This window comes from Chiloscyllium plagiosum, unplaced genomic scaffold (genome assembly GCF_037043375.1).
Source record: "Chiloscyllium plagiosum isolate Xiang-an unplaced genomic scaffold, Cpla_swu_hap1 HiC_scaffold_1, whole genome shotgun sequence".
Classification (NCBI taxonomy): domain Eukaryota; kingdom Metazoa; phylum Chordata; class Chondrichthyes; order Orectolobiformes; family Hemiscylliidae; genus Chiloscyllium; species Chiloscyllium plagiosum.
The window spans coordinates 110013501-110037325 of record NW_028270139.1 but is presented as its reverse complement, the minus strand read 5'-3'; the positions used below and the strand labels follow the sequence as shown (position 1 = coordinate 110037325).

Below are 23825 nucleotides of genomic sequence, written 5' to 3'. Positions count from 1 at the left end.
AGGGGAGGGATTTGGAAATGCTTAGTGGAGTGTGAGAAGACCATGCACTTTTCACTTTACAAAGTAACCAGACGAATGATCTGAATAATAGCTCATGTTTTTGCACTAAAATGACAAAAATGTCTCTAAATTTCTCCACCATATTTAAGTAGAAGAATCTGAAACAAAAACAGAAATTGCTGGAGAGACTCAGCAGGTCTGGTAGCATCTGTGGAGAGAAAGCAGAGTTAACATTTGAGAACCAGTAACTCTTCTTGAGAACTGTTTGCTTTTGTTTCACTTTTTAAAATAGGTAAATCTGATGGATGCAGTTAAAATGTTTCTATTTATTCAGCCACAAAGAGGTTTCCGCCAAAGCCAATCGATTACTGCTGGCTACAGTATCAATTGGACACTTATTAAGAAAGATACTTGTTCTATCTGCCATTTGTATAGCAGTGGAAAGGAAATGGCACTGACTCTCATAACGAGTAATGCACTTGGAATTTCCTGTTCCTGTCTGCCACTTTGGAGGGACTTGAAAATCATTTAAACAAATAGCTTCTTCATAAAAACAAACTGCTGACCTACAACAATCAAATAAGCGCGCATCACATTTGCTCAGAGTATGAATTTTAATTCACAACCATGAAGTACCAATGGGCATGTAAAAGGCTATTAGATATTTGTTAGCTAAGTGTATGAAGTGTATGAAGGCCTTGGGGAAAAAAATGTAAGTTTTGGCATTCGGTAATTGAATAATGAAAGAAGCTCAAGAGATTGAAGAGCTATTTCTGTTCATATGTCGATCTAAGAAGAACAAACTAATTTGAATCTTACCTTTTCATTAACCAAATATCTGTGCAAAAGTTATCAAAATACTCTGTTTAAAGTAATACATCTAAATTCATTTTATTTATACATTAATTTATACCCTCTAAGTTGAATAATGACACAGCCCTTCCAGAACTATTACCCCCTTATATTTGCCAAACCAGCATTCTCTTAAAACGTAGTGTCTTACTTTGTGAATGCATTATGTAGCAGCCTATTCATTGTTAAAACAGAGAGATTGCTAACTTGGCCAAACAGCAAGGGATGCTGTGTACATTGACTAAGTGAAAATCTGATATCACAAAAGCTCTCACACCAGACACAGTGCAAACTCAATAGCCAGGTGCTAATGATATTAGCATTATGTAAAAAGCAAGTATTATCCTGGGCAGATATATCTCCAATAACTTATCCACTAAAGGTGAGTACAGACAGAAAGGCACTGGGTCTTGCTACACAAACATGCCATTTAAATGACTGATATGTTTCAAACAAATAGGGGAGTCTCCCTGATTGGTCAGAACTATAGAAAGACCCAGAAAACTATCCAAAAAGCTGTAAAAACAGGGTTCACCTGCAGACTTCTCTCTTGGATCCTCTTGGGCCTCCTGAGGAAACCAGCATGACTAAAGGCAGAGACCCACTGACTGTGTGTAGAGAGAGAGCATGAGGGAATGTGAGGCTTTGCAGTCCTACAGAGACAGAGAGAGCACAACTGTGCAAATCTACAAGAGACTTGGGAAGTATTCTGGATTAGTGGTGCTGGAAAAACACAGCAGTTCAGGCAGCACCCGAGGAGCAGTAAAATCGACGTTTCAGGCAAAAGCCCTTCATCAGGAATACAGGCAGAGAGCCTGAAGAGTGGAGAGATAAATGAGAGGAGGGTGGGGGTGGGGAGCAAGTAGCATAGAGTACAATAGGTGAGTGGGGGAGGGGATGAAGGTGATAGGTCGGGGGCGGGAGGAGGGGGAATGGATAGGTGGAAAAGAAGATCGGCAGATACGGCAAGTTATGGGGACAGTGCTGAGCTGCAAGTTTGGAACTGGGGTGAGGTGGGGGAAGAGGAAATGAGGAAACTGTTGAAGTCCACATTGATGCCCTGGGGTTGAAGTGTTCTGAGGCGGAAGATGAGGCGTTCTTCCTCCAGAGTCGGGTGGTGAGGGAGTGGTGGTGAAGGAGGCCCAGGACCTCCATGTCCTCGGCAGAGTGGGAAGGGTAGTTGAAATGTTGGGCCACGGGGCGGTGTGGTTGATTGGTGTGGGTGTCCCAGAGACTTGGGAAGTATTGTAAACTTAAACGGCTGAACAAGATTAGAGATAGCACTGTTTCCTAATAAAGTTGGGGTTGTTTTGCATCAGTACTAGCTTGTGTTCATACTGATTTGACGGATTCAGTATTGTGGGATGCCTGGGTAAATTCGTTCATAAATACTCTAGTTGGAGTTGTCTAAATTGTTTTAAAAGGAGGAACTAGACAATAGTTCTATCATCTCCTCTGCTTGACTACGATAAATTTGGATGGCAAATGTACTTCCAGTGGATGCATTGCCTGACACTGGAATTGGCAGAGTTACATCATTCAGTAAAGGGGGGGTGGGGGGGGGGGGGGGGGGGACAGAAGACAAGAAGCTACAAACCAATTAGCTTGACCTCTGTCATGGGGAATTACAGCTGCATACTTAAAGTAACCTGGGAGAGTCAGCATGGGTTTGTCCTACCTGCCTATCTCCTTTTCCACCTATCCACTCCACCCTCTCTTCCCTGACCTATCACCTTCATCCCCTCCCCCACTCTCCCATTGTACTCTATGCTACTCTATCCCCACCCCCACCCTCCTCTAGCTTATCTCTCCACGCTTCAGGCTCACTGCCTTTATTCCTGATGAAGGGCTTTTGTCCGAAACGTTGATTTCGAAGCTCCTTGGATGCTGCCTGAACTGCTGTGCTCTTCCAGCACCACTAATCAAGAATCCATGGGTTTATCAAAGAAAAACCTTATTTTTCCAATTTGTTGGCATCCTTTGAAGTAGTAACACATGGCGTGCAGAAAGGGGATCCTGTCAATGTGCTAACCTTGGATTTCCAGAGGTATTTGATAATGTGCCACAACATAACTTATTGCAGAAATTAAAAGCTTACGGTGTAGGGAGTCATATACTGATGTGGATAGGGGATTGACTGGCTGGTAGAAAACAAAATATGCATAAATGGATCTTTGTCTGATTGGCAGGACGTGATGAGTAGAGTCCCATGTGTTCTTTGCTGGCACCTCACCTTTTTCAAATTTACATCAATGACTTTGATGAGGTGGGTGAAGGTACTGGGAGCTAAAACTTGCATACAATACCAAAATAGTTAGAAATGTATTTTGAGAAGAAGGCATAAGAACATTGTAGACAGATATAGACAGATGCAGTGAGTGGGCAAACATCTAGCAGGTAGAGTCATGGAGTTAGAGATGTACAGCACGAAAACCGACCCTTCAGTCCAACTCATCCAGGCTGATCTTGGGGCAGCACTGTGGCTCAGTGGTTAGCATTGCTAGGTAAAAGCTGCTTCACAGCACTAGGGACCCAAGTTCGATTCCTGCCTCAGGCAACTGCCTGTGTGGAGTTTGCACATTCTCCCTGTGTCTGTGTGGTTTTCCTCCAGGTGCTCCGGTTTTCTCCCACAGTCCAAAGTTATGTAAGTTAGGTGAATTGGCCATGTGTTAGGTGCATTAGTCAGGGTAAATACAGGGCGTGGGTGGGTCACTCTTCGGAGGGTTGGTGTGGACTTTTTGGGCCGAAGGACCTGTTTCCATATTGTAGGGAATCTAATCTAATCATCTGACCTAATCTAGTCCCATTTGCCAGCACTTGGACCATAAATCCTTCCGATTCATATACCCATCCAGATGCCTTTTAAATGCTGTAATTGTACCAGCCTCCACCACTTCCTCTGGCAGCTCATTCCATACATGCACCACCCTCTGCATGAAAAAGTTGCCCCTTTAGATTCCTTTTAAATCGTTCTGCTCTCACTCTAAACCTATGTCCTCTAGTTCTGGGCTCCCTCACCCCAGGGAAAAACCTTGTCTATTTACCCTATCCATGCCCCTCATGATTTTATAAACCTCTGACACTCCAGGGATAACAGCCCCAGCCTGTTCAGCCTCTCCTGATAGCTCAAATCCTCCAACCTTGGCAACATCTTCGTAAATCTTTTCTGAACCCCTCAAATTTCACAGCACCTTTACTTAGCAGGGAGACCAGAATTGCATACAATATTCCAACAGTGACCTAACCAATGTCCTGTATAGCCGCAACATGACCTCCCAACTCCTATACTCAATGCCCTGACCAATAAAGGAAAGCATATCAAACGCCTTCTTCACTATGCTATCTACCTGCAACTCTATTTTCAAAGAGCTATAAACCTGCACTCCAAGATCTCTTTGTTCAGCAACACTCCCTAGGACCTTACAATTAAGTGTATCAGTCCTGCCCTGATTTGCCTTTCCAAAATGCATCACCTTATATTTATCTAAATTAAACTCCATCTGCCATTTCTTGGCCCATTGGCCCATCTGGTCAAGATCCATTGTGCTCAGAGGTAGCCTTCTTCGCTGTCCACTACACCTCCAATTTTGGTGTCATCTACAAACTTACTAACTATACCTCCTATGTTCGCATCCAAATCATTTATATAAATGACAAAAAGTAGTGGACCCAGCACTGATCCCTGTGGCATACCACTGGTCACAGGCCTCCAGTCTGAAAAGCAACCCTCCACCACCACCCTCTGTCTCCTACTTTCAAGCCAGTTCTATATCCAAATGGCTAGTTCTCCCTGTATTCCATGTGCTCTAACCTTGCTAACCAGTCTCCAATGGGGAACCTTGTCGAATGCCTTACTGAAGTCCATATTGATCACGTCCACCACTCTGCCCCATCAATCCTCTTCGTTACTTCTTCAAAAATCTCAATCAAGTTTGTGTCACATAATTTCTCACGCACAAAGCCATGTTGACTATCCCTAATCAGTCCTTGCCTTTCCAAATACATATAATTCCTGTCCCTCAGGATTTCCTCCAACAACTTGCCCACCACCGAGGTCAGGCTCATTGGTTTATAGTTCCCTGACTTTTCCTTACCATCTTTCTTGAACAGTGGCACCACGTTAGCCAACCTCCAGTCTTCTGGCACCTCACCTGTGACTATTGATGATACAAATATCTCAGTAAGGGGCCCACAATCACTTCTCTAGCTTCCCACAGAGTTCTTGGGTACACCTGATCAGGTCCTGGGGATTTATCCACTTTTATGTGTTTCAAGACATCCTGTACTTACTTTTCTGTAATATGGACATTTTTCAAGATGTCACCATCTATATCCTTACAGTCTATATCTTCCATATCTTTTTCCACAGTAAGTACTGATACAAAATATTTGTTTAGTATCTCTCCCATCTCCTGTGGTTCCACACATGGGCTACCTTGCTGATCTCTAAGGGGCTTTATTCTCTTCCTAGCTATCTTTTTGTCTTTAATGTATTATAAAATTTCTTTGGATTCTCCTTAACCCTATTTGCCAAAGCTATCTCATGTCCCTTTTTTGTCTTCCTGACTTCCCTCTTAAGTATCCTCCTACTGCCTTTACACTCTTCTAAGGAGTCACTCGATGTTTGCTGTCTCTACCTGACATATGCTTCCTTCTTTTTCTTAATGAAAACCTCAATTTCTCTAGTCATCCAGCATTCCCTACACCTACCAGCCTTTCCTTTCACCCTAACAGGACTGCCTCTGGACTCACGCTATCTCTTTTATGATGGCTTTCCATTTTCCAGCCGTCTCTTTATCTGTGAACATCTGTCTCCATTCAACTTTTGAAAGTTCTTGCCTAATACTGTCAAAATTGGCAAATGTGAAGTTGTTCACTTTTGCAGGAAGAATAAACATGTGGAGTATTAGGAAAACTTAGGACAGCTACAGAATTCTGAGCTCCAGAGGGATTTCGATGTTCTGGTGGGTGTGTCAGAAAAACCTAGTCTGCAGGTATAACTCAAAACATCAACCTTCCCCTAGTCTTCTTGATTATGAAGAACATAATTGAACGTGAAAGTAAGGCTGTGATTCTCCATTTTAAAGGATATTGGTGAGACCACATCCTTAATACTGGGTGTGCTTTTGGTCTTCTTTAAGGAATGATGGAAATGCATTAGAAATAGTTCAGAGGAAATTTACAAATTTGATATTTAAGATGGGTTGTTGGTCATGTTGGGCTTGATTCCTTTGGAGTTTACAGGAGTGAAGGGTGACTTCTCTGAAATATATAAGATCATGAATGGTCTTTACAAGTAGATGATGATGTTTCCTGGTATTGGTCAGTCCAGAACTAGGAAGCACTGTATAAAATTTCATACCATTCTTTAAGAATGGAGTTGAGGAGAAATTCTGAGATTTATGTAACCCTGAAGCCCTCTGTTTCCAAAGAGGATAGAGGAAGGGTCAATGCATATTTAAGATAGAGCCAAATAGATTCTAGCTGGTCAGGGGAAATTGTGGGTAGACAGGAATGTAGAATTGAAAATACAATAGATGAACTATGATCTTATTAATAGACAGAGCATCAGAGGAGCAAAATGGTCTACTTGTGCTCCTATTTCATACGTGCATACATCTGTTGGTGATTGTGCCCTTGCAGCAATATTAAGGGAAATATGTCATCCAGTATAATATCTGCCCATTATAACCATAATAAAACTAAAATGTAAGGTACTGTTTGATTAGCCTTGGTATTCAGTGGTTCTATTTTGCTTGGATTCATGCACACAAGTTTTTTCTCTGTTTGTGAACTTACGTTGAGGTTAGCAGTAAGCTTTGGCTGTGGATGGTCACCAAGGCTTGCTTTAGCCACTTGCTACCCTTAATCCCTGGGAACCTGGAAATATTATGCAGATTATTCCAAAGGCTGGGTACTTGGAGTCAGGTATACATCTTTGTGGAAAGCAGAATTCCTATCAGTTGAAACAGGTCACCCCGTTCCTGATAAAGCAGACAGTATGGATTTTTAACAGGTTCCAATTCTTTTGCATGTTACCTCAGCTAAGTTCCAAAGCCTATGATTCATGCTTTTTTGACACTTTTTCCACAGAGAGAAATAAAGATCAAATCCTACGAGTTTCTTCAGCTCATCTTTCTCAATGAACAAACAAATGGTGTGATAAAATTCTGGCCAACATTAATATTCATCGTTTTTGAACCCTGTGATTTCAGACATTGATGGATGCTTAAGCTGTGCCTATTATTGTATTAGTTTCTTCATGAGTGAAGGCTTTGGAAAGGCTCAAAAACTGAACTCTGATGGAGAACATCAGAAACATTAAGACACAGTATTATGATATAATCAGATGCTCATAATATTTGCTTATTGTCCTTATTGATTTATAAATCTTACTTCTGACACTAGATAATTATAAAAAAGGAGTTGTCAGCTGACTTTTGAGCAATTTTAAAATCGATGCTTCATGTGCTCCTTGCTGTTGAGCTTTCAGAAATTATAGATTACTGCTTGCTACATGTTGATGTGTGCACTCCATATTTGCTCAGTTACAATTTGCTTTTCTTAATCTGAAATTGTAACCCTGCTGAGGAAACATAGTGTATCAATTTTATAATGGGGAACAATCAGCATGATATGCAATGTGTGTTAGGTATAGCATCTTCCGTGGTATCGTTCATGAGCCAGAAGTCATATTGTTATAAAGGCAACAGTGGGTTTTGAGAGTAGTCCGAACGCAAACCTGCCAGCCACCATTTTTATTATAATCTAGGTAAATACGAGAGACCTGCCTGGTCAAAACAATCAATGATATTTCCCAAAATATCATCAGTATTACTTCTATCTGAAGCATGAGGGATATAGAGTCAGAGATGTATAGCACGGAAACAGACTCTTTGGTCCAACTCTTCCATGCTGACCAGATATCCTAACTTAATCTAGTCCCATTTGTCAGCACTTGATCCATATCCCTGTAAACTCTTCCTATTCATATACCCATCCAGATGCCTTTTTAAATGTTGTAAATATACCATTTCCTCTGGCAGCTCATTCCAAACATGTACCACCTTCTGTGTGAAAAAGCTGCCCCTTAGGTCCTTTTTAAATCTTTCCCCTCTCACCCTAAACCTATGCTCTCTAGCTCTGGACTCCCCCACCCCAGGGAAAAGACCCTATCCATGATCGTCAAGATTTTATAAACCTCTTAAAGTCACTCCTCAGCTCTGCGCTCCAGGGAAAACAGCCCTAGCCCATTCAGCCTCTCCCTATAGCTCAAACGCTCCAATTCTGACAACATCCTGGTAAATCTTTTCTGAACCCTTTCAAGTGTCACAACATCCTTCCAATAAGAAGGAGACCAGAATTGCACCCAATATTCCAAAAGCGGCCTAACCAATGTCCTGTACAGCTGCAACATGACCTCCCAACTCCTATACTCAATGCTCTGTCCAATAAAGGCAAGCATACCAAATGCCTTCTTCAGTACGCTGTCAACCTGTGACACCATCTTCAAGGAGCTATGTACTTGCACCTCATAGGATATGATTGGATTTCACAATATATCACCCCCACTGTGCATAATCTTATCTTGAATGATTCATGGGATGAGACGTTTGTCCTTTGAGGAAAGATTCAATAGAATTGGCTTACATTCTCAGGAATTTAGCAGAATATGAGGCAATGCTATTGAAATACATAAAATTATTACAGGATGGGACAGATTGGTTGATGGTAAGCTGTTTCCCTCTAGAACTAGAGGTGATAATCTCAGAATTGTTCTGAAGGTGGGTCACTGGACTCAAAACGTGAACTCTGCTTTCTCTCCACAGAGGCTGTCAGACCTGCTGAGTTTTCTCTGCAATTTTGGTTTTTATTTTTGATTTCCAGCATCCACAGTTCTTTGTTACTTTTTGTGATAATCTCAGGATTAGCATTGACTATTTAGGACTGAGATGTGGAGAAATATTGTTGCTGAAAGATTTGGAAATCTTTACTCTCCATCCCAGAGAGCTGTGGATAATCTGTAGTTGATGATATTCAAGACAATGACTTATAAACTCCAGATATGGAGAAAGGGGGTCAATTGGAGTTGAGGTCTTATATTAACCATAAGCCTATTAAATAATGGAACAGCCACCGTGGGTATTAGATTTTAAGATTTAGATTTTATTGTCAAAATAATCTAATGCAGGGGTAGACCATTCAGCTTGTGAAGTCTGCCCCACCATTCAATATGATCAGGCTGATCGAACACTTCAATGCCTTTTATGCACCCCATCTCCATTTACTCATGTTCTATGATGAATTTAAATGATATGCAAAGATGAAAACCATGATTTCACACTTACCGGTGTGCCCATTATTAGATAAATCAAGCTGTTCAGTTTCTTTTAGATTGTATCCTTCAAGAGTGATTGAAGGAAGTTCTTTGTTGACTATGGTTTTTCGAGTGTCGATATTAATAGGAGACTGTGCATCCCCATTACAATATGGATAGCCTTTGACCCAGTCTTGATCTAAAAGGAAAACAAAAGCACAAACCACCATTGGGTATGATTCCTTAAAATTAATAGATGGGCTGCAAATGTATTCTTATTATTATGTGTATTTTTGGAGGTTAAAGTGTACACAATGAATTCATAGGGTAAAAATTCCAATTGGAACAGTTGTTATACAAAAGCTTAACACATTTACACTACATTCTAATTTACACAGCTATTGATGTAATTGAACAACTTCTAACCAGATGACGAATACTCTTTTCAGATTAAGAAATATATTAACATTTGGCACATCAACATGACCACCCATATTCCCAAGAGCTATTACATTAAATAGACCATAATTAATCTTACTTCAGTAAACAGTAGACCAAATTACACTAAAACATAATGTACTATTATTATCAACTTTAACAACTTTGACTTAGATTTGTCAATCTGTTGATATTTTTAAAGCAAGCATTTTTCCTACTACTGTATATTTTAGTAGCTTTACCACAAACATCCTGTTCCCCTTCCTTCCCATCCCATAGGTGTTGACTCAACTGGAATATGGAAATAAAATTCCAACGTGATGCCCTTCATGCCCATCAAGAAAATATTGCCTTGCCCTATATAACCCCTCTATTAAAGTTAATGGGTGGGAAATTGCAGGCAGGAGCTGTGTTATTTTGCAATACAAGATCTTAGCCAACATTGGCTAATTGTTTGCCAAAACATTGTCACCATTCCCATGGGTGCCCTCTGACTCTATGTCAAAATGGTACATTCTCTTCATGGTATGTGATTCCTTAATGCAACAGGTTATTTAAAAACATAGAGACCATCACAGCTGAGCAAGTTTCAACCCTCATCTGATATCCACATCTCCAATTGGGCTAGCAGATCTAAAACAGGAAGAGTTCCTTTCCCTAAACTAGAGGCACAAAGACCAACTAAACACATTTTAGCTAAGATCAGCACAGTTGGAACAGACCACAGACCAATTCTGGGACCTTTATGGGTTGAATGGTGTGGAGTTACAGTGCTTGTTGATTAGATTGTACTACATTCACTACAGATAGCTAGAGCTTGATGGAAGTGACACCATACGCCTATTTGAAAACATTTAATGTCAATGCATATTTGATTAAATTTAGGTCTGCTGTCAAGAGTTTCTTTTCACAATATATTAATTATTATTAATCACTTTCTGGATTAGTGGTGCTGGAAGAGCACAGCAGTTCAGGCAGCATCTGAGGAGCAGTAAAATCGACGTTTCGGGCAAAAGCCCTTCATCAGGAATAAAGGCAGTGAGCCTGAAGCGTGGAGAGATAAGCTCGATGAGGGTGGGGGTGGGGAGAAAGTAGCATAGAGTACAATAGGTGAGTGGGGAGGGGATGAAGGTGATAGGTCAGGGAGGAGGGTGGAGTGGATAGGTGGAAAAGGAGATAGGCAGGCAGGACAAGTCATGGGGACAGTGCTGAGCTGGAAGTTTGGAACGAGGGTGAGGTGGGGGAAGGGGAAATGAGGAAACTGTTGAAGTCCACATTGATACCCTGGGGTTGAAGTGTTCCGAGGCGGAAGATGAGGCGTTCTTCCTCCAGGCGTCTGGTGGTGAGGGAGTGGCGGTGAAGGAGGCCCAGGACCTCTATGTCCTCGGCAGAGTGGGAGGGGGAGTTGAAATGTTGGGCCACGGGGCGGTGTGGTTGATTGGTGCGGGTGTCCCGGAGATGTTCCCTAAAGCGCTCTGCTAGGAGGCGTCCAGTCTCCCCAGTGTAGAGGAGACCGCATCGGGAGCGACGGATACAATAAATGATATTAGAGGATGTGCAGGTAAAACTTTGTTGGACGTGGAAGGCTCCTTTAGGGCCTTGGATGGAGGTGAGGGAGGAGGTGTGGGCGCAGGTTTTACAGTTCCTGCAGTGGCAGGGGAAGGTGCCAGGATGGGAGGGTGGGTTGTAGGGGGGGGCGTGGACCTGACCAGGTAGTCATGGAGGGAACAGTTTTTGCGGAAGGTGGAAAGGGATGGGGAGGGAAATATATCCCTGGTTGTGGGGTCTGTCTGTTTGGGGGTGGCAGAAATGTCGGGGGATAGTTTGGTTTATGCGAAGGTTGGTAGGGTGAAGGTGAGCACGAGGGGTGTTCTGTCCTTGTTACGGTTGGAGGGGTGGGGTCTGAGGGCGGAGGTGCGGGATGTGGACGAGATGCATTGGAGGGCATCTTTAACCACGTGGGAAGGGAAATTGCGGTCTCTAACGAAGGAGGCCATCTGGTGTGTTCTGTGGTGGAACTGGTCCTCCTGAGAGCAGATACGGCGGAGGCGGAGGAATTGGGAATATGGGATGGCATTTTTGCAAGAGGTAGGGTGGGAAGAGGTGTAATCCAGGTAGCTGTGGGAGTCAGTGGGTTTGTAAAAAATGTCAGTGTCAAGTCGGTCGTCATTAATTGAGATGGAGAGGTCCAGAAAGGGGAGGGAGGTGTCAGAGATGGTCCAGGTAAATTTAAGGTCAGGGTGGAATCTGTTGATGAAGTTGATGAATTGCTCAACCTCCTTGCGGGAGCACGAGGTGGCGCCAATGCAGTCATCAATGTAGCGGAGGAAGAGGTGGGGAGTGGTGCTGGTGTAATTAGGGAAGATCAACTGCTCTACGTAGCCAACAAAGAGACAGGCATAGCTGGGGCCCATACGTGTGCCCATGGCTACCCCTTTGGTGTGGAGGAAGTGGGAGGATGAAGGGCTTTTGCCCGAAACGTCGATTTTACTGCTCCTCGGATGCTGCCTGAACTGCTGTGCTCTTCCAGCACCACTAATCCAGAATCTGGTTTCCAGCATCTGCAGTCATTGTTTTTACTTATTATTAATCACTGCCAATCGATTTTTTATTAAAGCTCTGCAAATGAAATGTTAGAATTTGTCCAGAGGCAAATAGCTCAACTTGTGAAACTTTCTGACTTGCCTGACAGAAAAACGAGGGTTTGGGAAGTGTTGATATTCAAAGGGGCCTGAATGTCCAACTTCAAGTCAACAAAAGCTACCATGAAGGTGAAACAACATCAATAAAGGCAGTATGTACTACATTGTACTTCAATACCCTAACTATGATGGTCAAAATGAAAGATGTCAACAAGTGTGGTGCTGGAAAAACACAGCAGGTCAGGCAGCATCTGAGGAGCAGGAGAGTTGACCTTTCAAGCATACGGTCTTCATCAAGAATCTGATGAAGAGCTTATGCTCGGAACATCGACTCTCCTGCTCCTCAGATGCTGCCTGACCTGCTGTGTTTTTCCAGCACCACACTTTTCGGCTCTGATCTACAGCATCTGCAGTCCTCACTTTCTCCAAAAATAAGATGTGTTGCTCCAATTAGATACAGCCTTGGTAAGATTATTCCTGCAATACTGAATACAGTTTTGTTGAAGAATCACACTGGACTCAAAACATTAATTGTTTGTCTCTCCAAAGATACTGCAAGACCTGCCAAGTTTCTTCAGCATATTCTGGTTTTTTTTCAGATTTCCAGCATCCACAGTATTTTGTTTTTAACTGGCATATAGTTTGGTCTCCCAATCTACCTACTCCAGTAAGAATGCAACAGTGGTTCATCCCAGACTAATCCTGGGGTTGGGTGAGATTGTTTTATCTGTTCCCTAGAATCTAAGAATGAGGTAACCTCATTGAATTTTAGAACATTCTTAAAGGTTGGATAGGACATTTCTTCTGATGAAGATACCATGTATTCCTGACTCAAAAAGTGGTGTTAGAAAGATGAGCTCGATGAGACGACCTGATCCCTAAAGTCTCTGCCCCTTACTCGAGGCAGTTAGCAGCTTGACTGTCAATCACCTTATTGTCTACATATACCCCTATTGATTTGATCATTGCCAAAAAAAAGTCAAAAATGAATTATTTGAAGTATCACTTCACTTTCACATCTCTGCAAACTGACCTTACACGAGTTGTCATTAAGGCTACAGAGCCAACGTATTCCCACCCCAGTGGTAAATATGCCCTCATGCCTGTTTTGATGGTGCTAACTTTTTTTTAAATGAAGATACCTTCTCTACAACAACAAACAACATTTCAGACATCAGAAGTGGCTTAGCAAGACAGAGCTTACATTGGGAATTTCCTACCATTAGCAAGCATAACATTGATGGAAAAAATCTGAACAGGATTTTGTGCCATCCAGTCAAGGTGTTACAGGCCAATTGAGAGGCCCATCAGGAAATGGGTCAATATCAGGAATTTCCTGCCAAATGTATTGGGGGTCAAATAACATCACATGGACTGCAGTGGTTCAAGAAGTCAGCTCTTCACCACCTTCTCAAAGGCAATTGGGAATGGCAATAAATGCTGGGCAGCTACTGATGCCCACATCCTACGAGTGAGTAAAAGAAAACTCCCCAGTATAGCTGCTTAGTTGTTTGACTCATGCAGTTAAGAGACAACATCAGCTCATGTTAAACAAGCAGCTGCTGTCCATCAATTATTAACCTTTGATTTAACTGTTAAGATTAACATCGAATCAGATTACATATCCAGACAGCTGAGATTACCTTCATAATTCCAATGGGCAAGCGTTTTACCTTGGGGGAAGAAAACAGAAAAAGAATTGTTAGCATGTCAACAGCTGTTTACCAAGAAAGATAACAAATTTGAAGAGTAGTTACAAACAGCAATTTTTAAAAGTCCTATCAGCATTTAGCGGTAAGACCTATCAGGCCAAAACAGGCCATTTTACACGATAAAACAAATGTTATTACTGTCCTAGTCTTTTTGTTTATCGTTTGGGATAAACATCTAGGGCTTGAAAAAGACCTACTGCTGAGTGCATGTAATTGATTCTGATCATAAAGTGCATGTTTGATACTCTTTGGGATGATCCTAATGCAACAGAGTTCAAAAACAAAGGAAATTCATATTGGAGAGTTTCTGCTCCTTTTACACTATTCAAATTACCTTATGGGGAAAACATTTCTGCCATATACCATTATTTATGCGGCATGTTCAGGATGTCTCCAGGAGGTCACTCACAGACTACGCAGTGAATTCTCCCCTAAAATCCTCTGACCAACAGCTGCTGAAAGCAGACCTGGTCACCACATGGATTTACATTGAAGCCTCTAATCCGAAAGGCAAAGAGAAAACAATTGTAGAAGGATCAGTTACTTGGAGTTACGGTTCTCTCAGCAGGGTGGACCTCCCCTACAGGCCCGGCCTACCAATGCAATTGTTTAAATAACCCAAACTTTGGAAATCGTGGTGCATTGGCACTGTGGGATTTTTGACCCAAAGGATTTACCATACACTAATAAATGAAAACTTTAGGAAAATATGTTTCTGTAAATAGAAATAGACCACAGGACTCCAAAGGCATATTTGTTCCCTAGTTTGCATTCCTAACTTTGAAGTAGAAACAGAGTTGATGACAAGGTCAACGTCTTTCTGATTTCATTAAAAGGAATGGCTAGGTTTCTGTGGTACCAAAATTTACGTTTTATGGTCCATAAGTGATAATATTTCATGATATAATTTTTCATGGTGCTGTGAAAAACTTTATCCATTTAGGTGTTCCTGACACCCAACGAATCTAGATAGAAGTCCATAGTTCTGAAATTCAGGATAAATTCTGAAATGCTTTGTCCACCGCTCCGAAATTATGGGCAGGCTGCTTCTTGATGTCCCATTCCGGATTTCTAAAATTGAACTCACTCACCAGGTATTTTGTTCCCCTGGGAGTTGCTGCAAGCTTGAGAGGGGGCCTGATACCTCCCAAGCCTGTAATGCAGGTAGGCTGATAGTGTAGCCAGTGAAGTAAAAAGGCCCAGTCTGTTTATTTGGGCACTGCCCCAGTTCCATTCATGCTCTTCCAGAACAGTAAATCTCATCTTCTGCCAACTCCATAATCTTTGCATCTCATTTTATTTCCCCATGCGCCTACATCTTCCTCATATCTCCTATGTGTCCTCCAAATCCTCTTGTGTGCATCCCTTGCATCCTCCCACCATGTTCAGAAACAAAATAAGACGTTGCTGGAAAAGCTCAGCAAGTCTCGCAGCATCAGTGAAGAGAAATCGGAGTTTACATAACAGGTCCGGTAACTCTCCCCCTTCTGAGGAAGGGTCACCTGATCTAAAATGTTAATTCTGATTTCTCTGCACAGATGCTGCCAGACCTGCTGAGTTTTTCCAGGAACTTCTGTTTTTGGTTCTGATTTACAGCAGCCACAGTTCTTTCAGTTTTTATGTTCAGAAACAAACTTTGAAATGCTCAAGAAGAGTTAAGGAGAAAGGAGTTAACATTCCCTTTCAACATTCCCTTGAAAGAAAGCCCCTTTGATATTGTAGAAAAAACAAACACCACCAGAGGATGTCCCACTGAAAAATTTTTAAAATCCAATTAATTCCTCTTAATTTGTGTCCAAGTGGACGCAACGACATTGGAAAACAGCTTGAAGGAGAGACAAGTTATTGCAAGCTCAAAGCTGTCAAACAGAGCAAAGACAGTTCCTTTGCAGCTGAGTAAACAATCAGCTCCTGGGTAGAGTCACTTCATTAGTTTTGGAGCTGAACCAAGCATTCACAACAAAGCCATCATGAGGTTGGTCATGCAATGCTTTGGAGAAGGTGGTTTAAGTGGACCTACACAGTGCTGTAAGGGTTAGAGTTCCACAATTTTGACCTTTGTGACATAGGACAAATGCTGATGCACTGGGGGCAAAAATCATTTTAAGATGGATCCTCTTGAGTTTCAAGGGCATCTTTTTGGTATTTGGGCGTCTCTTTTTTATTCTCAGTAATTCGTCACAACATGCCTTTATTCATCTCAACATATGGGGCAATGGCACTCAGACAGAAGCAGAGATGGAAAAATTCATCAATATCTTGAATAATTATGAATCCTCCATTGAAAATAAAGCCAGAACATCTAAGAAAAGCACTAATTTTCTCACCAACAGATTAAATTAGTGCAACAGGAATAAGTAAAAAGTTTCTATTAACAAAAAAAACTGAGAAAAAAAATCACCTGAACATCCCTTTTGGGGACTGATGACATCACACCTAATGCCTTGCGTCACTTCTGAATAAAGCTGCAGGACATCATTCCTGTTGTGACTACACTTTTTACTCCATCTCAGCTCCTAGTTTCAAATTTAAAATTTAATAATTGACAGTGTTTTCTATTCTAAAGTATTGCTGCATTCTTCCCTCCAAATTATAGTTCCTGAACATAGGCAAGAGAGCTGGAGATTCTTGCATGCATTTTTAAGGAATTTATTACCGCAGTGAAATCAGGTTTTCTTGGTTTACAGTTAGCCTTGGTTACAGGAAGGTAGTAATCCCTTGTTGGTAGGGTATTTGCAGCCTCCTTCTACCCCTCACCCCTGCAATCCAACCACTTCTGTAGCTTCCCTCCAAACCACCTTGGAGGCTCCCTCTCCCACCTTTACAGTCTCTATCCCCCTTAAAATTCACCAGTAGAATCCCTCTGAACCAGACAATTGCCCCCTAGTGGGCAGTCCCAGGGCCAGCAGCCCCACCAGCCCTGGAACCTAGCTGCCCCCAACACCCCCACCTCAGCTGTGATGGACAATTTCATCATCCACTCACCCCAGCCCAAGACAACAGCAGCCTCTGCCCAGTCAAAGCCTCTCTCTATCCCTCCAGCACCCACTGTCACACCCCTATGATCTACTCACCACTGCCACTTAGCTTCCCAACTGCTTGCTGCCCCTCCAATCACCACTGTTATTCACTGTGAGGCTTAGATGGGAGAGAAACAGCTCGTGATTCCACCAGCAGTTGCTGTCTCTCCCACTTGTAAAGTTTCTGCAAATTTGCATCCCCTGATTATTTCTGCAGTGGGTTCACCCACCACTGCCACCTCTACAACTTTTTCCAGTTTGAAATTTTTGGGGTTAGTCATTGCAATTTTACAAATGTATGGATTACAGAAGGAAGGATGTTAGAATGCCTAACCAAACGTTTGTGAAGCAGAAAACAGATTACCTGCAGCATCAAGCAGTGATAAAATACAATAAAGCAGTAATTAACATAATTTTAGTTATCCAAATACTATATGTTCTGCTCCCTAAAGCACAAAAATGATGTTGTACCTTGCCAGGGTTCGCTCAAGAAATTTCTGGACAAATTAGTATTTTGAGCAATTGGTTTTTGGACTGTGGAGGTTATAGGGTATATATTTAACTCAAGATGATGCATGGCTTAGAAGGGAACTTGCAGGTGGTGGAATTCTGTTGCTCTTCTAAGTGGTAGGGGGTCACCAGGTTTTGTATATTGCTGTGAAAGAAGCCTTGATAAAATTACAGTGGTACATCTTGTATATGATATATATTGGTGTCACTGCATTTTGGTGAAGGAGAGAGTGAATGTTTCAGGTGATGGATGGAGTGCCAATCAAACTGGTGCTTTTGCTGGAATGGCATCACACTTGTGGTTTTGGGGCAATGCTCATCTAGACAAGGGGAGAGTATTCCATCACATTCCCACTATGTATTTTGATGAGCTTTGGGGAGTCAGGCATTGAGTCACTTACTACACAATTCTCATCCTCTGTGGACCTGCAGTGCAGCTACAGTATTTATATGGCTTCCCAGTTTAGTTCCTAGCTGATCATAACCATCAGGATGTTGATGGCTGTGGACTCAGATAGTAATACACACTTTGTTCCATTGGACATCGAAGCTTCCTCATTCAGAACAGAATCTGTGGCATTACTCCAGTCGGCATTCCTTCCAAGTTCCTTATTAGCATAGTATTACTTAACATAAATCATTGACAAATTTATTACAGTTGAGGATATAACTGATGGGGTAGACTTTGGCACAAAATAAGTTATTTTGAGTGTGTCTCCAGGATTATCTATACTTTTGCTGATTCATGTAGAAGCAGAAGGAGAAGAAATCACCAATTCCTTCAATAATTTTCAACATTTGGAAAATATGTCTCTTACCAATGTAAGTGACATTGAATTCAATATATCAACTCCATTTTGCTCTTCCCCAATACTGCCAGATCTGCTAAGTTTATTTTAGTTCCAGATCTCCAGCATCTTTCTTTTATCTTATCAATGTGCAATTCCCCTCACTTAATATGTTGACTATCCAAGTGCATCTTTTGTTCAACTATATCGAGCATTATTTTGAGTTTGAGAGAAGTAGTTCTAAAAATATTTTTAAAACTCTTACATCCATGTAACTCCATATAGAAACAGACTAGTGTGGCAATGTCATGAACCTTTGTTCTCAGCCCCTAGTGCAAGGTCCTGAGAAAACACATAAACCCACAGAGACCACAAGGAATTACAAAGGACACATCTGGTCAGCAAAGATCAGTCTCAGAGCATGGTACCATCTGCAACAAGAATAGTTAAAACAAAGTTGCAATGTGGGGTCAGCAAGGTTAGCATTACATTAACATCGTTATTGCTCAAAACAGAATGTAGAAGCAGACGTAAACATCTGGCTCTTTGAGATACTTCCGCCATTTAATAAAAGATCACAGCTAATCTGTGGTCCCAACTTCACTTTTCTGTCTGCTCTCCCCCCACCAAACTCCCTTGTCTACCAGAAATGTAACTCAGCCTTGTAAGGGAATTAAAGGCACTGCTGCCACTAAGCTCTGGAGAAGAGAATTGCTCAAGCTAAAAACAACAAAAAAATTCTGCTCATCCATCTTAAAAAGGGAAATATTTTATTGTAAAACTATGTCCTCAAGATTTAGTCTCCTTTACAGTAGAAATATCCTCCAGATATACAATTTTTCCAGTCACCAAGATCTTCTAGGTTTCAACTGGATTACACAGCGGGGTGATAGTCTAGTGGTATTTTTAATCCAGAGACCCAGGTAATATTCTGAGGACCCCGGTTTGAATCCTGCCATGACATATGGTGTAATCACTTCCAATTCAACTCTTTTGTCCATGCTTAATCCAAGGCTGTAATGAGGTCAGGAGCTGAGTGGCCCTGGTGGAACCCAAATAGGGCGTCACTGAGCAGGCTAGTGCTGAACAGGTGCTGCTTGAAAGCATTTTTGATGACACATTCCATCTTTTTACTGATGATTAAGGGTAGATAGTTGGGGCGGTAATTGGCCGGGTTGGGATTGTCCTGTTTTTTATGGTCAGGGCAGTTGGGCACTTTTCCACATCGTAGTGCAAATGTCAGTTTGTAACTGTACTGGAACAGCTTGGCTGAGGGAGTGGCAAGTTCTGAAGCACAAGTCTTCAGTTCAGTTGTTGGAATGTTGTTAGGGCCCCACAGCCTTCAGTATCCAGTACCTCCAACTGTTTCTTGATATCAGTGTTTTCTCCAAGTATTGCGAGGAGTCACAAGTCATTAGCCGATGGAGATGGGAGACATTATAAAAATCGTCAGGCGGTTTTTTGGATTCTATTTGTGTACACATCACATCTGCAACCTCTGCTAAATAGAATCTTCACACTTCTCCCACAGCAACCTGAATCATCATGAGAATAATTGTTTTCACACACACACACACTCTCAGTCTGTGGAGTTCAAAACATGATATGGTCCTAACGGAAACAGCCAATGACTAAAAGATATCTGCAGAGTCTTTTGTTTTTAAAACAGTTTTTAAAGTATAATATTAGCTTAAATAAAGGTAGGTAGAGAGTTTTGAGTATAAAGTAGAGGTGTTTGAAACAAAGGAAGGTCCCTAACTTAAGTAAAATTCTTAAACTGCCATGGTGGGATTTGAGCTCACCAGTTGTTCAAATCTCACCATGACAGTATGCTGAGATAACTACATTGGCTTGATGCAGATATATCGGAAACAATGAGAGCATAACTGAAAATAATGAAATTTGTCATTATAAAATCACCATAGTGCCACATGAAAGAGATCAAGGAGACTTTGAAACATACATCTTTAATATTGTTTGCTCCAAATCAGATGCGTAAATAAACTTTTGCTGGCATGTTTGATTGAAATACCAAAGAATATATGTGGAATGAATGTGACCACATTAAAAAAAAGATTAAATTGATAATTCAACCAGAAACTAAAACAAACCATGTCAGATATCAGATCCTTGACAGAGAGTATGCTGTGTACATTACAAGGCATCAGAAGGATTCTGATAGCATCAAGAAAGTATAAGAAGAAATAAGTACTTCATCAATAATATTTCTAAATAGCCAGATCTGATAGCTTTAGTAAATTGACAGCTATGGAAATATGCTGGATAATTCATACAACATTAACGGCAATGCAAATTTGCACTCCTGATATGACATTGTGTTCAGTATATCTTGCGCAAATTTACATTCATGAATTTTAATGGGTGGAAAATGCATGCCCCATAGGACTTACAATAACGTATTTCAAATGCACACAAATAAATCCACACTGAGGGCACAATACATTAAACTGACCTAGAGGGTTCAAACAGGTGAACTGAAGTGGATTGCATGGAAACTATGATTGGTCTCTTTTGCCTTAAGCAGACTTCACTGCACTTTTGTTTAATATACTCTTATTTTTAAATAAAAAACCTACAGTCAGGAAAACAGCTTTGATTTGTGCACAAGTATTATCCATTTCATAGAATTGTTGAGGTCACACCACAATAAGAGGCCATTCATTTCATTTGGGAGGTCCAGACCTCAGAATAGCTTTATTATTATCCTTTTACACTTTGTTAGAAAAAATATTATTGCCTCTGACTTCTAGTGAAAGGTTCTGGATTAAAACTGATCTTTGGTAGCTGCACAAAACTGCAAGTATTGTACGGTCAATAAACTGGTTTATTTGCAGCCAGTATTGTAATCATAGCCTCAGCAAAGTCTTGAGCAAATTCTGCTTAACTTACTAGCTTTTTGATTCCACATGAGCGTACATAATAATATTGAATCTCACTTTGTCTGTTATCTCCACTGTCAGCTTGAACCTCCACTGCTTGGTCAAGATTCTTTGGAGGAATCAGGCTAAGAGAAGCTAAAGGGAGAGAAAGAGATTAATGGGGAGATATCCTTTGCGAGAGAAAGAGACAGCAGATATTTTGAGTTGGGGGATGGAGGGCTTGAAAAGAATGATTGGGGAGTTGATTGTGAGATGAGCTGAGGAGGGCAAAATATAGGAAGTAAGTTGGTGGTTGAAAGGTGGGTTTGGTAATGGTGGGAAAGAAGTAGTGTTAGGAAAGGAAGGAGATAAAGGGAGGATGAGGTGACAGAAAATATTGCTTTATCTTGAAGCTCCTTGCTCCTTATCAGTAAATAAAGCTTCAACACCCATATACAGTTGCACTACTTCATTTATATTTCTTCACGATAGGTTCTCAGATGCTCACATTTTCATTCCAGTCTTCTCTTACTGATGCTGCATGGGGTTGGTTAGCTTAGTTGGCTGATTTGTTACACAGGATGATGCCGACAGCATGGGCTCAATTCTCCTTCTAAACCTCTTCCCCTCACCTGAGGCATTGGTGACCCTCAGGTTAAACCACCACCAATCACCTCTCTCTGATAAGAGAACAGCCCTACAGTGTAGTAGGACAATGGGGACTTTACTTTATTGATGTTGGAGTCATGTGATCAATTACAGCGTCACAATTTACATGAAATTTACTACATCACAGATGTGATGAGGATAAAAAGTGTGTTGCAGAAAAGATTTAAGGAAGAGTGGGAGGATATTTTCCACACAAGCATTCATCAGCAAGCTATTGGTGAATGGTGCATCAGTTTCAATAGTTTTCCAAACCCACTTGAATGAAAGCCTATCATTAAAATAGCTCAGACTCCTAGCCCCATCAATCCTGTCAAATATTCACCAAAAGACAGTGCCTGCCATATTCTCATGCAAGACCACAGGAGATTGATCAGAATTAATAGTCCATGTGTCCATTACACCTTCCACTGGAAAGACCTGTATAGAAACTTTCCTGTGAATTCTTTTATTTTAAAAATGTGTTTGCACCTTACCTGTTAGACTTGGTCCTAACCTTTGCTTGTGATCACAATAGGCAGTGTTTTTATTGGCCTTGTAGCGATGATCTGTGCCCGAAGTTACACAACATGATGTGCTTGCTTCATGTTTAACTGCTGTTTTCAGAGTGTAGTCACGAGGGGTAAATCTCAGCAGTAATTTTCCAATTGTCTCTATGATTTTTCCAATTGCAGACAAAATGTGGGTGAGGAACAACTTTGTATACTGTATGGCTTCATATCCAAAATTTGTCGTGTTAATCACAAGTTCAGATCCCTTCCAGTTATTTTTAATCAACATGTAGACTGTGATGCACTGGGTTGATTTTAGTCTGTCTTTCTTCTATTTATAGAGAATTAAACCTATTTAAATCCCACTTCCCATAAGCTAAAAATTGCTACTCCCACTGCCTTCATGTCACAGACTTCAGGTGACCTCCTTGTGAACTCTACACCCCAGTACCTTAATGCTTGCAACCAGTCTTTTACACTTGGAATCATCTTGGCTCTGTTGATGGATCTCTCGCCCATCTGATTCAGTAATGTCCTTTAGGGAAGGAACCTGCCATCCTCACCTGGTCTAGCCTACCCGTTACCCATAGCAATGTGGTTGACTCCTAACTACCCTCTGAATAATAAGAGTTGGGCAATAAATGCTGGCCTAGCCAGCGATGCTGACACTGAATGAATGTAAAAAAATTTCAAATATTGTATGGTTGAGCCCAAAAGCAGAACTTAGGCATTGCCTCAAGACTGCTTCTAGGATTTTGAGCATAATTGGTTCCTGCATTCAAGGTAACAACATTGACTGCACCAATACTATGTTTACCAGAACATTGTTCAGCTTCTAGTGACCAGCTGGAATCTGAAGGGCCGCATGCTCGATGAAACTAGGGAACATTCCTATTCTCTCCTTTATAAGAAATCAATACTCATCCACTTTAAGCTGCCATGAAAGCTGTGCCAGGCTTCAGTTAGACAGCAGTTCAATGACATTCTGGAAAATTGAATGGCACATAAGATATTAAATGAAGAACTTGATGATTTTGTTTCAGAGTTGAGGAACAGTCGAGTTTTGTGAGCAATGGGCAATGTTGTCTGGCTGTAAATGTCAGTCAAAGGGCTGCATTTTCTCAGGGCAGCCAGACAACACTGTTCCAGCCTCTCCAATGACCTTTGTGCCAATGTCACCTCCCCAACCTGCGGCGAAAGAGTTGTGTCAAGCCTCTTGTCCTTTTAAAAATGGGATGAGAGGCCACCTCCAAATGTTGCTGGGCAAGTGCAATCCCAGTGGTGCCACAAAAATTTGGCCTGGACCCAGCAGATAGACACACATTGATGAATGTCAGTCTCACCACCAGACAAGGGGCAGTCAGGCAGGACCCAACAAAGGCTGGATGTGGGGCTGGCTGATATTGGTGGTTATGGGCAGAAAGTCATTGTTAATATGGAGGGTTGGCAGGTTGGCATTGCCACAGGTCACAGAGGGGCTCTCACCACACAGCAGAGGGCCCAAGTGCCA

General features: G+C 41.5%; 1 protein-coding gene across 2 annotated transcripts in view; it reads right to left on the bottom strand.

Moving 5' to 3' along the window:
• Positions 1-23825, bottom strand: part of LOC122548496 (carbonic anhydrase 9) — a 109534-nt gene that overhangs the window by 67092 nt on the left and 18617 nt on the right. For both annotated transcript variants that reach the window (XM_043687227.2, XM_043687237.2), the window contains exons 2-3: positions 13893-13922; positions 9201-9368 (exon numbers count right to left, since the gene is read on the bottom strand). In XM_043687227.2, coding sequence (XP_043543162.1) covers positions 9201-9368; positions 13893-13922 — 198 coding nt within the window. The remainder of the gene's footprint in view (positions 1-9200; positions 9369-13892; positions 13923-23825) is intronic.